The sequence below is a fragment of the Metarhizium acridum genome (assembly GCF_019434415.1).
Source record: "Metarhizium acridum strain ARSEF 324 chromosome Unknown scaffold_1, whole genome shotgun sequence".
NCBI classification, from domain to species: domain Eukaryota; kingdom Fungi; phylum Ascomycota; class Sordariomycetes; order Hypocreales; family Clavicipitaceae; genus Metarhizium; species Metarhizium acridum.
Window position 1 is genome coordinate 7,272,875 of NW_027094015.1, and position 15,045 is coordinate 7,287,919.

Sequence of the window (15,045 nt, forward strand, 5' to 3'; positions counted from 1 at the left end):
GTCTTGATCTGAGGCATGATCACACAGGCTTACTTTACAGGATCATCGGACGGGTTTATTCACTGATTCTGTGAGTATGAAGGGGCCTTGGGTGGTGAAGTGACTGGTTATTATTATTATCAGCTTACTAAAGTTCCTCGCAAAGGAAAGTATATCGTTGAACGGGCTTGCCGATAGCGACGAAGCATGATTTGATTGGAATGTATACTTGGTTTGATGTGTTTGGCCAATTTAATGCACGGCGATACATGCGCGTCTGGTAACAAACGATGGTTTTGCATCTTGAAATGTCGAACACGCAGGGCGGCCATCTTGATGATCTGAGCGAGAAAGGATTCATCGTCGAGAATGAAGGCGCTCAGTCTCGGGCCATCATATTCTCCAACCACATGCAGCATTTGTCGGTTTTTCCCCCTCTCCAGCTATATCGTGAGTTGGCCTGGATACAAGGAGCAAAGCTGCGAAAAGGTTCCCCCACACTCTATAGCCAAAACGAAAAATCACAGACTCGATACAACCCAAGCCAGCTCTCAAAACATGTGCTCCTCTTGCATCTCATGTATCTTATGCATAAGTTTCCGACGACTTCCCATTGTCTCGCTGCTTGCTGTTCTAACTCTGCGACTTGGGTTTCCATATCGGCTGCTTCTTCCTTGTTCCTCCGTGATCGAGAATTTGAGCCACTTTTAGACAACATCTCCATCCAAGATCTCTTTTGCTCTACTTCTCTCTGTAGGTCACGAGCTATCGATTCGTTCTCAAGTGCATCCTTGATCATTTCATCAAGTTTGTGTTTGAACTTTTCACGGGTTTCATTATCCATTGTTCTAGAACGCAATCGAATATTCTTTATGAGTTATCCATCCAGCGTAAAAGTGGACGGCGTTGATTAACTTACAGTTGTATTGGTTGAATGTAATTAATACTAAGTGTGTAAAGAGTTGGTCTTTGAACGATGATGTCCTGGGCGAGACGGTGTGTTTTAAGAGAGAAGTGCGGGGTGCCTCATACATATACTGTAACAACAACGGGCGAACCATTTTGCAGCAGGCCGAACCAACACCAGTTCCGCTACATGAATCTCGGGTAGAAGACGACCGCGGCTGATGCGAAGGCCTCCATGGTGGCCCGCAATGCATATGCATGAATTCGTGGCAAAGGCTCGGCCAGGCCACGACTGGCAAGAGCACCTAACGTATCTACCTAGGTACTTGTGTACTCAAATAAGGTCATAATTTCTCTCGTGCTTGTTGCTCAGCCCGTTCCCCATCCAAGCGTATTAATTCGTCTTGAGTTTTGTCACTCCACTCACGTATCTGATGCAACTTCCCCTGTGTCTGAGCGATCCACTCACGCATTTGTTGCCATTCTGGGTCCTCATCTTCAAAAAGGTTGTTGTTCTTGAGATAGTGAGTGTACCGCTCAGAAGCATGCAATCGACGTTCCAACCTTTCCTGCAGTTCCTTGTTCTCAGGACGTTGGAAGAAAGCAGGGACCACCTTGTCGCGAGACTCATCGTAGAGTCTGGGGTAGATGCATCTGTAGAAGAGTAAAACGAGATTGGACGGATCCAGAAATATATAAGCCATCGGCAATCTTAACTCGTCTCGAAAATCCCAGTCCTGCGCAAGCTGAGAGTGGCTAGGTGAGTGTTGTTTCCTCGACCATAGGACACTCTTGAACTCGGATGAGATGTTGACTTTAGAAACAGCCGATGCAGCGTCATGACCTGTAAGCCACAACGGAGGTAGGAAGGCGTGCCGTGGCACTGTAGCCGAGAACTCCCAGTCAATGACACCCCGGATGCGAAGCTCATCGTCCACGATGATATTATCGACGCGCAGATCAGGGTGGGATAAACAGAAGGAGTCTTCGGATGAGTCAGCCTCTAAGCCGAGAGTCTTTTGAGCTTCCTCCAGGTTCAAAGCATGAAGTGCAAACTCTTCACGCTCAGCCTCCTCGCGACTCAGTTCTTGGGACGGGAGATCCCACGTGTATGCAAGCAAATTATATTGCTCCCCGAGGAAGTCTTTTGCAGTGTTAGCTGTGAAGCGTGGAGCTGTATATCCATCGACCTGGAGTTCATTCTTGCGCATTGAAAAGGCACCGACGACTTTCGGTCCGAACTTGAAATTCATAGTTGATTGGGGCGTGAAGGATTCTTCCCCGGAAAAAATGAACGCCCGTAATCGGGCCCAGATCCCACTTGATGCGTTCGGCATTAACGAGCCTCCTCGAGGGAATTCGAGCCCTCGTAGTTGGGCAAACATATCCACGAGTTCCCCAAAGAACTGACGTCGGTATTCTTCTGAACTATCCCGAAGTAATTTTTTCGTGAGGGGCTGACCGCTAATATAATCCAAAACCATGAACACTTGAAGCGCTGAGGTACATCGTCGAAGGCGACTACGGCCGTATGCGTATACTTGAGGGATAGGAATGTTTGTATGGTCCTGCAGATATCTATGCACACCTTGTCAGTCCCAAACAGGTTAGACACGAAAACGGATGGCACATACTGCATGGTGTAGGCCTCACTTCGAACCTTATCCCATACATCATGGACTGCCGGCTCTATGGGAATCCTAACAAGCCGGGTTGTACCATCGGTAAAGTCAAGGATAAAACAAACATTGAAGCTACCTTGGCGCTGGCATCTGATTTCGCATGGTAAGCCGCCGTTATACTTGGAGGCTAGAGCACAAATGGCATCAGTATCGATTGAGTCAATGAATTCATCGGCCTTTTGATTGCGTTGCCGGTCTGTAAGTGGTCTGAGGCTAAATGGAGACGGCGAACCGCATCTGAAAGTGAAGGCGAGAAGCGACCTCCAGAGATGACTGACGCGCCTAATGCAATATATCCACGGAATGAAAAAACTTGGCTCAATGATTCGGATCATCGGAAAAGATAAAGAGTAGTGTACATAGGCGAGCTGTCCAGAATTTACGATAGGGATTAAGGGCTCAAGTTGGAGATGCTGCGACCTGTCGCGACCCAAAACGGGTCAGCCAATCACAGAGCTGAGTTCCAAGCTTCTGGCAAACATACAGCTCGCGTCTGATTGGCTTTCAACAAGGACAGTCGTCGGCGCGTGAGTCTTTTCTCGTCGGGATCCGGACTGCTAGTTGTCTTCGTTTGCCTAACCACTAGGAGTGTCAGTCGACCGATTTAAGCAGAAGCTTCAGTGTATTCCCCTCCAGCGTGACCTCAATGTCAACATCGAGATGACGGAGAAGCATATTGATGGCGGGGCCTGTGGGGAGAGGGCCAAGCTTCTTCCCCAGCAGCCCGCTTGCCCACGCCCAGCCCACCCATTAACGCGCCAACGCGAACCTCCGTGCTCCAGCCCGTCTCACAGGAACCGTCACCGCGTCGCCTCAACCGCCCGCCTCACCTATTCCACCACATCGTCCAGACGCATTTTATTTTCATAATCATTCAATCAATCCAACTAATCGTCCTCCCACTCAAACCACCGCCATGACCCTCAAGCGCAAGCGTTCCGAGCCCGAGCTCTGCTCGTCACCCTCCTCATCCTCCTCAATCTTCAGCTCACCACCTAGCAACTGCGCAATCGACGTGAACCCGCAAGCTTTTTACAATATGCCAGCCGCCCACCTGAACAGTCGAACATTTAAACGATTTCGAGATAACAGGCCGTCAGAAGAAACAGTCCACCGTACGTAACCATTGGATACCCTCGCGCGAGGACTAAGAACTCAACCCGCTTACAAATGCATAACAGAGCATACACTGAGTCTACTGTTCTCAGCCCAGCAGCAACAATCACAAACTGTCCAAGAAACCAGCCACCAGCCTCTCCCCCAACCAGGGTCTACATCTCAGCCGCGGAAGCAGCAGTCTCTCCATCGTTTTTGGAGCATCAATTCAGCGCCTACGCCCGTCAATGAATCGGCTGTTCAGCAGCCCGCTCTTGCACCGACGAGTTGCGAGGACTGCGGAGCGGGTCTAGGAACCGGCGGCAACGGTCATGACATGGATATGGACGATTTGACGGCGGATAACACGACGTGTGGCGCTTGTGGGAAGCACGTTTGCTTCAGCTGCTCGGTGAGCAATTTGGGCGAGGAGAAGCGGTGTCTGCGGTGCGCTGGGAGGAAAGCATTTGGTAACATTGGCTGGTCCAACATGGGGGTGTCCTTGTGTTGAAGATGATGTAAAGGCAATGGAATCTGAGTGGTTGGGTCAGCAGTCAGCATGTGAAAATGGCGTTTATCAAGTTGATTTCGGGCTGCTTTGGCGTTTTAGGATGGGATAATAGGCGTATCAAGCGAATAGTGCAGGTGACACCAATGGAAGAATGGGCTGGTATGAATCTACTTGGGGTATTCACCATGGATAGAATTAGGCATATGGTTGTATTACATGAACATCATGATGCAAAGGACATGACTCCAATGGTAAGCCATAGTGTGTGGTGTACCTGGGCGTGAGTGAAATAGCACATGAACTTGGTCGCATTTTAGCGTGTCATTATTAATTATATTCGTGGTGCACAAAAATGATGGCACAAGGCGCAACAAAACAAAACAGCAAATCATGGAAGCTAGCCACGACGGCGAGTGGTTGGTCCCTTTTTAGGAGTTCCAGTTGAACTAGGTTTGGCCTTGACCTCAATCGGCACTGCCTTTCGCTTTCCCTTGGCCTTTTGCGAGGGGGTGTTCCAGTAGTAGATCATTTGCAGAGCCAGGACAAGATTCAAAGCAAAGCCGGAGATGAAGCCATAGAGGATAAGCTTGTCGTCCACCTCTTGGAGGGTAGTAAAGATTCGAGAGAGAGAACCAGCGAGGTAATTGAAGACCTAAAAACTCATTAGCCCTTGGCCACAAAGACAAGAGTGGGAAGCACATACAGCAAAGGCGCTGAGCTGGCCAGTACCACCCTCCTGCCAAATGGCCAGAATCTGGGGAAGCTTGCTCGCAACGCCCAGGACACCCGCACCGGCCTGCAAATAACTAAGGGCCTTCATATCCAAAACATTCTCCGCAAACAACGCGGCAACACTCCCAGCCAAAGCAGCCACCAACACAGCAGCCATGCTTGCCTTCCCGCTGTAATTCAACACCAGCACGGAGATGATGATATTTTGACCCAGGATCAGCGCCGTCTCGCCAAAGGTGCTGAAGGGGAAGCCGTTGCGGACATTGTACGCGAGAGTGATGAGGTACGCGCTCGTCTCGAGGAGGTACGACAAGAATGAAACGCCCTCCGCGGACTTGGAGTTGACGAGTTTAAGGATCTGGGGCACCTTGACGATGGAGGAGGCGGCGATGATGCCGATGCCGAGGCCCTTGGACACGGCGAGCTTGAGGCATTCTGTGTTTTGGAGGTCCACGTCGAGGAGGAGGGTTTTGTAGCACTTGTCGCCGATGATGGAGACGCCGAGGTCGCGAATCGGAGGTGGGAGGTTGTGGGTGATTGGCTGTATGGCAGTTCGAAGAGCATCCATGGTGGTGGTTTGACGTTGAGGCTGGTGATGCCTAGGTGGACAGGGGGATGCCGTGCTGCGAAGCAGCAAAACGTCGGGAATGCTGAATGAGATTGTCCCGTTGGCTGGTGTACCAAAGAGGGAAAATGGAGTCGCGATTGTAATTACCCTGACGCTAGATGGTGATGTTGAAGGAACCGTGTCCAACCGCGGATGCAGAAACTTGGGCAATTGATGGAGCGAGGCAGTGTGAATTTCCAACTCGCGACGACGCGCGGGTCAAGGTTTGCGACTGGGAACGGCGCAATGACGCAGCGGGTGGTGGCTACCCTATAGCTCATTGTGCCGTCAAGGGATTTTGAGAGCTGTGCATGGTTGGTCTTCGCGCAACAAAAATCATGCAATTGTGAAATACCTACGGAGTACATACGGAGTAAGTGCTGGGTAATCAAGACGGCCTGCTGCCGCTCATCCAAGACACTCTGCTCCTTGTGGTGCTGGGTGCAACTTGTAAGAAGAGCACATGTTCTATGTATGGATAGGAGTCTGACATTGTAGGATCATCTGCCAACACTACTCACACGATGCGCGAGCTGGGAGCAGAATTCTGCCCAATGTTTGTGCTTGTTTGTGCCTACGTCAGTGTTTGCTAGCTACGCCGTAGTGTTCCCTGAATTAGAATTTCGTCTAGTTGAAACCCTACACGGGGAGCAAGTACACGCGAGTGATCTGTGAGGCGTGCCACACGAGAAGCAGCTGGAACGGAGTTGGGCAAAAGAAACAGGCAGCCAGATCCTTGTTAGCGAGATGCGGCCCTCAACGCCAGCTGTTCCTCGACATATGGCATCTTGTAGCCTCGCATATCTGGAACTCTGCGTCTTGAATCCCCAGCAACAATGACTCTTTTATTTCTATATTCAGTAAGCGTGAGGCAGTTTGTACGCGGCGGTTGGCCTGGATGGCGGCGCACACGTCACGTTAAGAACAAGACCGGTAACTACTCGGTAGGCCGAGGCCGGGCCAGGCCAGGCTAAATAGAAGCTGCACCGCCACCGACCGACTGCGGGTGGCCTTGACCGCCCATTACAGGGAGCCACAGACACAGCGCCAGCTGTATTGTGGTCTGATGTGTTGGTGAGTGAAAGCCTAGGTACCCAGGTATCTTGGTAGCTGGCCCGAGTGATGGTGGTCATGGCCGTGGCCGTGGCCGTGGTCGTTTCCCACGCCATGTACGTATGTATGTAGGCAAGTTGGTGGCTCGCCGAAATAGGACATGGATGACACAGATGATGGATGCACATGTCAGCCCACCAGCACATGAGGCACACAAAAGAGCACCAAGGGGACGAAAGCGACGATGCGGACGCACAAGGTGGACAATGACAGACATCGACGACGACATGGCCAAGGAGGGGCAGCAGGCGCTTGACTTCCCACTTTCCACTGGTATTAATAACTATTAGGCGGCGGCGACGGGCGGCGGGCCGCTCGCACTTGGCTCTAGTTTAGCACCATGACTGAGCCCAGATCCTCTCGACCCCGGCAGGTCACATTGGGCATTCAGCGTTGCGGAGAACACCAGTGTTCGTCACGGCACCGTTTCACCCCGTCTTGGTTGAAGGTGTGACATCCTGATGCTGTTAAAGTAGGCTGCGTCCAGGCAAGACCAGCCGAAATCTCCAGTCACACGATTCCGCCGCCGCCGCGCACCAACCCAACCACCACCACCACCACCATCAAGCATCTAAAGCCTGCCCTGCCTGCCTTTTCAGCCTTTTGTCTGTCTCCTGCACCGCTTGTCTGCGGCGGTCTTTGTACGTCGTCATCTGGGCTGCCCTCGAAGTTGTTGCTGATACATTTGGTCTTGTCCGTACGCATGTGCTCGTGCCCGCGACTTGCCCACCGCCTTTACCGTCGTCTGTTCCGAATGTCCTGTCGTGCTCCCACAACCAGTCAATCAATTCCAATTTTCACCAGCTACACATCCTCCACTGCCCCCCGGAATCATCTAGCCTCGCCCTGATAAAACCATTGCGTTGGATGTGAGCGACGCGGCGGCTTGCCATGTCGTCGCCTTCCTCTGATGCATCGCCCGACTCGGCGGTTCAATATGCTTACATGTTTGAGAAGGATAAGGGCCCTACAAAACAACTCGATGCCCTTTTGAGGGCTATTGCCCGCCACATTGTAAGGCACCATGCAACCCTGCCCTCTCTTTCAAAGAGGTCCGCCGTCGAGCTGGATTTGGCGTCACAAGACCTGCAAGCTGACGCCGTGTTGCTGTAGATGCTAGAGATTGGTGAGAAGACGGAAAACCATCTCACACCAAGTAAGCTGGCTGCCTTTTACAAGGCTGTTGGCGGCGACTATGACTGTGCGTTCACTACAAGAGCTGACCAGAAACAGCTCGCCTCCTTCGCCCTGGGAAAGTCGTCTATGCTAACTTTGCTTTGTCTTCCTAAAGCGCTCTTCGTGGACACGCCGCACTCGACTATTTCCTACGTCTGGCAAATCACTGGCTGCCAGCATAGCCTCCAACCCACAGGCAATGATTTTGACCCCCCATCAATACCAGCCCTTACCTACCGCGGCTTCTCTAGATGGGAATCGTTGGAGATCTTGCTCGGACCCGAGGAGCACGTTCCATTTTTGCAATATGCCGTGAAGGAGTGGAACTTGAAACACCCGGAAACCGGCGCAGACTTCCCCGTCGACTTACCTTGGACTTGTTTCCCGGAGAAACCTGACCAAGACATTGATCGCTGGCACAAGAGTTGCGCAGACAAGTTATGGACGGCAGCATCCAATGATGACGGGGCCACTCCAAGGCCGTCGCCTGCAAATGAACAGCCTCCTCCCCCAAGGTTCACCTACGCCCATTTCCAGGAGCCTTTCTCATTCACCTCCTCGCCGCGACCGAGACCAAGTGACGCAGATTATTTTGGACGACACATGTCATATACTCACGTACCACGTCGATACGCCACTCAACGCAAAGCAGAGAGGTCTCCAGACAGACCACGCCGCGGTGATACGCCGCCAGATGACAGAGGGAGGAGGAGGAGCTTTTCCGATTATGCCTCTGGCGTAGACCCCTCTCTGCCAAGGGGGTATTCACCAACGTATCTGAATCCCAACATGAAGAAGTCAGGCCCAGGGAGGAGGCATAGCCATCCAAGACACGAGATGACTGATTCATCAGACGACGAGCCGGTTGGGGATCCTAGAGAGAAGCGACGGCGTCACCCAAACTCCCCACCCCCTCCGTCTGTCCGCAGATTTGTACGCACGGGGGCTACTTCACAATCGCAGGGATCCTCCAATGGGTCCAGCCATCTTCGTGGGCTACGACCAGACGGTCGACCAGAGGAAGCGAAGAGACGCACCGGACCAAGCCCGTTGGGCTCCCTCCGCGATAAGTTCACGGAGACCGTCAGCAGTATTCTTCCAAACGGCCTCACCTCCGACCGGCCGCGGCCCGGCTCAAGACAAAATTCTGGGACGGAGCCTATTCGCGCACGGAGGAGTCGGGAGCAGGTTCGCCCTTCACGTTTAAGTCGAAGCTATTCCGACATGGATACGGATGAGTCTGGAGATCCTTCCGTGACAGAAAGCGATGGCCGGAGGAGGCGCCGAACGCGGGAGGAGCGTGAGAGAGAACGAGAACGGGAAAGGGAGCGATATCAAAGGGGACGGGTTCGCGACCATGACCGTGACTGGGAAGAAGACAGGGACATAGGTTTGAGGAGAGAGAAGAGCTATTTACGGCGGCCAGAAACACAGCGAAGGACAAGCAGCCATGCCGATATTGATAGAAGGCGAGACCCACCAGAATGGGACCCTCGCGACAGGGACCGAGAGAGAGACAGAGATCGCTTGAGAGACGAGAGGAGGAAATGGGAGAGACGGAATTCTCCGGAGGAGGATTTAACAAGCCCAGCAGCAGCAATGGCGGCCAGGCATGTGCATCCTGAAGCCGCATATAGCTGACGGGACCTAACACAACCGCCGATGAGGATGCAGGAAGCTGCCCATTTACCCTACCAAGAGCATCATACTGGAATCTGTGAGGTGCTGCATAAGTTTTGTTATATGTTTCATTGACGGATTATGTCCAAACGATATACGAAACGCACTTATGATTCTTACGACACCACAAGCCACGTTTATGAATTTGATGGGTGCTTAGCATCGGAAGGCCCTGTATGGGGCAGCCAATTCGTAGCGTAATAGATTTGTCAGCTCAAAGCCATCTAGTAACCAAACAAAAAAAAAGGAAGGTCAGATAAAATAATGCAGTGGATTGTGGATGAGATGCACGGAGCAGCTGTGGTGTCTTCGGAGAGGTCAACTCAACACACAAGACATTGCGGGTGAGAATGTGACTATTGCTAGATTGATGGAATTTTCCGAGTGTTACCCGTTCGCTAAGCTCATGGGGCCAGGAGACCAATCTCAAGCTGTTTAATCCCGATGACATGAGTTGTAGCTCCTTGCTACCGTTGGGATGTTGACGTTGGGAGACAAGGAGCATTTGACCGGATTGGGTACCGGGCTATCGCGCATTGAAATATAATATATTATAGCATATTTTATATACTTCCTTAGTGGGCATATATATTCTGCTACAGACATAAGAGTCTCGGGTGTCTCTTTCCAGAAACATATGATTGGTAAGTTATTATCGGAACGGTTTAATATGCTCATGGTAGTATTGAGATATAAACTCCACCTAGTTCCCGACTTGGGATCAGGCTGAAGCGACGAATCAAAAGGCCTGTTGACGGACCGTGTGAGCTTGATGCATGTCAGAGGCGGCCAACGGGAAGGCGGTCGAGGGGATTTTTCTTCCATTCTGGAATTTACTCGTGGTGGGGTTACATGGCAGGGAGGATGAATCCACTCATCTTGGGCTGCAAGACTGACTGTCAATGTGGACGAAACGGCGTACAGACAGACTCGCTGATTGGCAGTGCCGGTTGCGGCCAAGGCTGGCCGAGATGGAAAAATGAATGAAATTAATTTTAGAAGTTGAAATCTACGGAGTACACGAGTCGGGATGCATGTCTGGTAGCCCGACACGGAGGCGGGCATGGAAAACGAAAGCGTACTGGTGCAGGCCAACGTGGTCTGCGGCTGCTGAGTCTAACAGTTGACGCTGGAGTTTGACGTTGCTGACCGTCAGGATGGTGAATTGCTGCGGCTGCTGCATCGTCCTTCGGTCTGTTTCCACGGGCGTCCAACCCGTCATGCCTGGCTGTCTTGCTGCCTTCATATTCTCTGGTATATTCTAATCCGATAGGCAAGCTCCCTATATCAAAGTGCGAGCAGGGTGTAACGTCATTACAGACATCTACTCCGTATTTTTGCAGCGTTTGATTGCTGCCCGATTCAGAGTGTCTTGACTCTTTGAGTCTCGAGTTGGCGCTTCTGCTTTCGGCGACGTTGAAGGCCAAAGTACCCAGTCTTTTGCAAGCCCGGTTATCTCGACAACCATCAGGACGTCATCGCCTGAATTGTTATTGTTATTTCTATTTTTCCCACCCTCGGGCTGTTGTGCGACATAACAAGCAAGTTGTCGACGGCAATCTGGCTCAATGACTTAGCGCCTGGCTGCATTGACAAAGTGACAAAGCACCCAACATTGAACATTGAAGCGACATGGACCCACGGCTCCGATAACAACCGACCCCCAGCTTTCTTTCCGCCCAAACTTGGCCGACGACGGTCCAAGTGCAACACTCCCGCTTCACGCTACCCACGCCGCCACGCCGCCGCCTCTTTTGTCTTCCTTGGCTGCATCAATCAAGACTTCAATTTAAGGAGCGTGCGATACGGCACTTCACCTTCGTTTGCGCCCACACTCTTGGACACAGCTGTGCACGACTTTATCATTCGCTGAGGCGGCAGCATTCAACTTGGCCGTCGTCATCCGCCATCTCAGCCTCTCCCGCCTCTCACGCATGAACGGGCTTACTTGTCCGGCTGAGTGAGCGAGTCCTTGCCTCGTCTTTGCCCTTTCGCCGCCAACAATCCCTTGTGCCACCGCTACAAAAGCCGACTGCGACCACTTTTCGACCGGATAGATATTAAGCCTGCTGAAATATACCCAGAATTTTACGCCCGGATATCAAACTAGTAGCAAAGGGACACAATGAAGGGCCGTCCAGTCGAAGACATTGTGTACGACCAGCTCTACGCCAAGCCCAAAAACAACGATCCGCAAAACTTCCAGACGTTTCTGCAGCGCCATCTCATTCCCGAAGTCCGCCAGGAGACGCATGCCTTTTACGGACACCTCGACACTCAGGAGGCCAAATATCCCGGCCTCGATTACACTCACCCGACGCATAGAATTCGCCTGTGCCGCTGGCCATGGCACAGACGCCTCTTTCGAGCCTTCGACACCCTGCGCCTCACCAAAGCCGAAATCTGCGGCCTTACCAAGTGGGAGGGCACCAAATGGGCAAAGGAGAAGTTCGAGAAGGAGCAGGGAATCACCGTTAGAGACACGACCGCAGACGAGGTATCCGACTGGGTACCGCCCCCAGAGGTCCAGCTGCCCGAGATCTCGAGCACCACCCAGGCTGAACCCGAGCAGGTGCAATCCACCACGTCGATTCCGGCCCTCGGCGTGTTGGGCGATGAGGACGACGCCAACCAGGAAGATGAAAGCGATGGCGAGTTTGAGAGTGTCGGCGTGTACCTGAACGAGCGGCTTCGTGACCGTGCAACGCGCCGCGAGGCCGGAGACACATCCATCGTCCTTGACGAGGAGTGGGAGCAATGGCTCAAGAATGCCATTGACTCGGGAGAGCTGGCCCTTCTCACCGAGCAAATGACGGAGCAGATGATTCGCAGAGCACCAAGCACATCCGTTATCCCAGCAGCTCTCATCCCCCCGCGCATGCTCACCGCTGCTCGAGCCGGCCAATGGTCTGAAATCCCCGAAGTGCTGCACCCCATGCTCCTCCGAACTCTGGAAGCCGAAAACTCTAGCCTCCGTGCTGAATCCCGAATATCCCGAGTCACTGCTGCCGGCGCGGCGCCTCACTCCTCTCTCCCCCGCGCGACTCGCCCGACAATTCGTCTTCCCAATGCACAGGATGCGTTCTAGATATGACTTGAAGAATACAATACAACACGGATCCCTCCCCCAAAAAAGGTAAAAAGGAAACAAATAAGAAAAGAAACGGACCTACGTTTTTGATAAAATGGGTAGAGACGGGATATACATACTCATGAATCTCACGATATTTCTTTGCTTTTTTTTTTCCTTTGCAACTAGTCGAAAATAGCAGTCAATGTTCAGAGACGAAGCATCTCTGTCCAGATGGTCACATTTTTTCTTATTGGGTACTTTTACCGTATCTTGATGATACCGGATTTAATAGATGCGACTGACGTCCACGGGTTATTTTCTTTCCTTTGTTGATAATGCGAACCAAAGATTGCTCTGGCGTTGGAACTTTCATGTATCATGCGGGATCAGAATATAAGAATGGTTTTTTATTTTCGCGCGTGCTTGAACCTTGGTGTGCGTTATACGTTGCTCTTTTTTAATTCTGGTTTTACGGTAGCTTGGTTTGGTGTTTGCTTTTCAATAGTGCAATATGGTGAAATTGGCTGGCGGAGGCTACCTAGGTAGGCAGGTATGTAGTTGTTGCCCTTTTTTCAAGTTAAAGTCGCGGATACAAGTCTACTGGTCATGCCTTGCCTCGGCTGCCTTTTCTGCAAGAGCAGTCAAGGATGTTACTGTGGCTGGTTGGGAACGAATGGCAATACGACACAGATGCTTCATGGGCACGGCGGGGATTGGGTACGCGCGTAGTTACAGCTGATTACCCTTTTCCGTTCCCCTGCCGGATACTATGCGGTGCTGGCACATCTCGTCGTCGGATGACAGTCCCTGATGATATTACCAAGTATCCTCGACGCTGATACCCATCCGGCGTACAGGAGAAACATCATTGTTATACGCAAAGGCCAAACCCACCAAACGCCACGCTAATCCCCATAAAATCGTAATTCCACACTAAGCCTCTACCCTGCCGCACTCCCAGACTATTCTGTACGGGTATCCGCGCCTCGCGATGACAATACCAAGCGGATCTTGCGCATTGGAGCGTGGAAAGAATTCTATTTCTCCGGCTCGAGGTGCGACCACTCCGGGATGGCCTTGATTTGCTGCCACATGAATTTCTCGAGCTTATTAGCTGACTTTGCATACGGCGTGTTCTCGTTATTGTACTTGCGACAGTTGTCAAATATGAGCTTGGCGTCTCTGGTGAAGTCCTCCGGGGTGGCGTACTGGTCCGCCTCGAGCTTGTTCTCCATGGTGCTGAGGTCCATGGGCTCTTTGATGACCTCGTAGTAGTCGGCCACGTCGTCGCGGTTAACGGGGACGAGGAACGGCCACGCAGACTGGTGGTTTTGGAGGTCGTTGAGCAGGTGCAGGAGTTGGTTGTAGTTGGGGCCGTGTCGGGGCTGGCGGGCCAGTTCGTCCATGTCGGGGGACCAGCCGGATGCGCGAATGGCAGGGATATCCAAAGGGTCGATTTCTCTGACGCCGTTCTTCCACTCCTTTGGCGGTGCGTGGACAATGTGCGATTTCGAGTATGCGCGTATCTTGGCCTGCACGCATTCCTTTTGTTTGAGCAGCATACGGCCCATTTCGAGGTATCGGATCCGGGGTAGCATGGAGCACTGCATAATGGTGCCCCCTTCGTAATCCTTAATGTATCCCATCCAGACACTTTTATCAAGAGTGATTTCCTTAGTGAACCCTTGTTTCTTAAAGTACCCAATAGCGTAGTTATCCGCGTACGTCAGGAAGTGCATGACGTCGCTGGTTGCTTTAACATAATCCTTTAAATGGGACATGAGATGTGCACCGTACCCCTTGACTTGTTGGTCGGAGCTAATGGCGCAAAACACAATTTCTGCAAACTGTCTACCCTTAAATGGTCGATACGTGATTCCGCCAACAACCTCTAATGGTTTCTTGACTATGGCAATCGATAAATGCGTACGGTCGTATACTAGACGCGCAATGTAGTCTTTCGGCATCTTGGGAAGTTGTTTTTGGAATATGCATTTCAGCCCGGTGAGAATGATCAGTGACTCGCGCTCGTTATCGTTATTCACAACTCGGAATTCAATTTCGCCGTTGCGCTCTTCGATAACGGCAGGCTAAGGCGGGCCGCGGTTAGCTAATTCGGACCGAACTGTGAAAGATGGAATAAAACACTCAAAATGTACCTTCTCAGGAAATGGGATTGGTTTCATGGCCACGGGCTTCTTTTCCTCGGTTGCGTCGACAGACTCGTCATGCCTAATGCGCTTCGATGCGGCGGGCGAGGCGGGGTCTTCCGAAGCCTTGCGCTTCGTGCCTTGGGTGTTGTAAGCTTGGAGAAATGACAGCACAGGCAGCAATTAAGGCTCACCATTTTCCTCCTTGATAATGTCTCCCATGATGGAAGATGGCTGTGGTTATGACGCTGATATTCCACCGTTGGTGGTACTGACGTAGAGAGGTGATGCGAATGCTAAATCAATGTGGAGACCGACTTCGCGCTCAGCAATGCCAGTGA

The 15,045-nt window shown here is 51.8% G+C and overlaps 7 protein-coding genes across 8 annotated transcripts; 3 read left to right on the plus strand and 4 right to left on the minus strand.

The window, feature by feature from the left end:
- Positions 1-481: 481 nt before the first annotated feature.
- J3458_002250 (uncharacterized protein) lies at positions 482-823 on the minus strand (the record flags this gene model as incomplete). Its single annotated transcript, XM_066117204.1, has 1 exon — positions 482-823. One exon carries the CDS (start codon positions 821-823, stop codon positions 482-484), a length of 342 nt encoding a protein of 113 aa, XP_065979096.1.
- Positions 824-876: 53 nt separating this feature from the next.
- J3458_002251 (uncharacterized protein) lies at positions 877-3,122 on the minus strand. Its single transcript, XM_007813690.2, has 3 exons — positions 3,052-3,122; positions 2,520-2,987; positions 877-2,463 (listed from the first exon to the last, which is right to left on the minus strand). Exons 2-3 carry the CDS (start codon positions 2,900-2,902, stop codon positions 1,230-1,232), a joined length of 1,617 nt encoding a protein of 538 aa, XP_007811881.2. The 5' UTR covers positions 2,903-2,987; positions 3,052-3,122; the 3' UTR covers positions 877-1,229.
- A 361-nt stretch (positions 3,123-3,483) lies between these two features.
- On the plus strand, positions 3,484-4,173 carry J3458_002252 (uncharacterized protein; the record flags this gene model as incomplete). Its single annotated transcript, XM_007813689.1, has 2 exons — positions 3,484-3,682; positions 3,749-4,173. 2 exons carry the CDS (start codon positions 3,484-3,486, stop codon positions 4,171-4,173), a joined length of 624 nt encoding a protein of 207 aa, XP_007811880.1.
- Positions 4,174-4,570: 397 nt separating this feature from the next.
- Positions 4,571-5,793, minus strand: J3458_002253 (uncharacterized protein; the record flags this gene model as incomplete). The annotated part of the gene is made up of 3 exons (XM_007813688.2): positions 4,571-4,825; positions 4,877-5,555; positions 5,621-5,793. The coding sequence occupies 3 exons, from the start codon at positions 5,791-5,793 to the stop codon at positions 4,571-4,573; spliced, it is 1,107 nt and encodes a 368-aa protein (XP_007811879.2).
- A 52-nt stretch (positions 5,794-5,845) lies between these two features.
- J3458_002254 (uncharacterized protein) lies at positions 5,846-10,078 on the plus strand. Of its 2 annotated transcripts, XM_066117205.1 has the most exons (3): positions 5,846-7,639; positions 7,739-7,826; positions 7,917-10,078. In XM_066117205.1, the coding sequence occupies exons 1-3, from the start codon at positions 7,517-7,519 to the stop codon at positions 9,440-9,442; spliced, it is 1,737 nt and encodes a 578-aa protein (XP_065979097.1). In that variant the 5' UTR covers positions 5,846-7,516; the 3' UTR covers positions 9,443-10,078. The 2 variants fall into 2 exon arrangements, with proteins under 2 accessions (XP_065979097.1, XP_065979098.1); XM_066117206.1 differs by having other exon boundaries at positions 7,215-9,913.
- Positions 10,079-10,791: 713 nt separating this feature from the next.
- Positions 10,792-12,910, plus strand: J3458_002255 (uncharacterized protein). Its single transcript, XM_007813686.2, has one exon. It carries the CDS (start codon positions 11,607-11,609, stop codon positions 12,567-12,569), a length of 963 nt encoding a protein of 320 aa, XP_007811877.1. The 5' UTR covers positions 10,792-11,606; the 3' UTR covers positions 12,570-12,910.
- GCN5_1 (histone acetyltransferase) lies at positions 12,636-14,981 on the minus strand. The gene is made up of 3 exons (XM_007813685.2): positions 14,899-14,981; positions 14,714-14,844; positions 12,636-14,644 (listed from the first exon to the last, which is right to left on the minus strand). The coding sequence occupies exons 1-3, from the start codon at positions 14,924-14,926 to the stop codon at positions 13,592-13,594; spliced, it is 1,212 nt and encodes a 403-aa protein (XP_007811876.1). The 5' UTR covers positions 14,927-14,981; the 3' UTR covers positions 12,636-13,591.
- Positions 14,982-15,045: the final 64 nt, after the last annotated feature.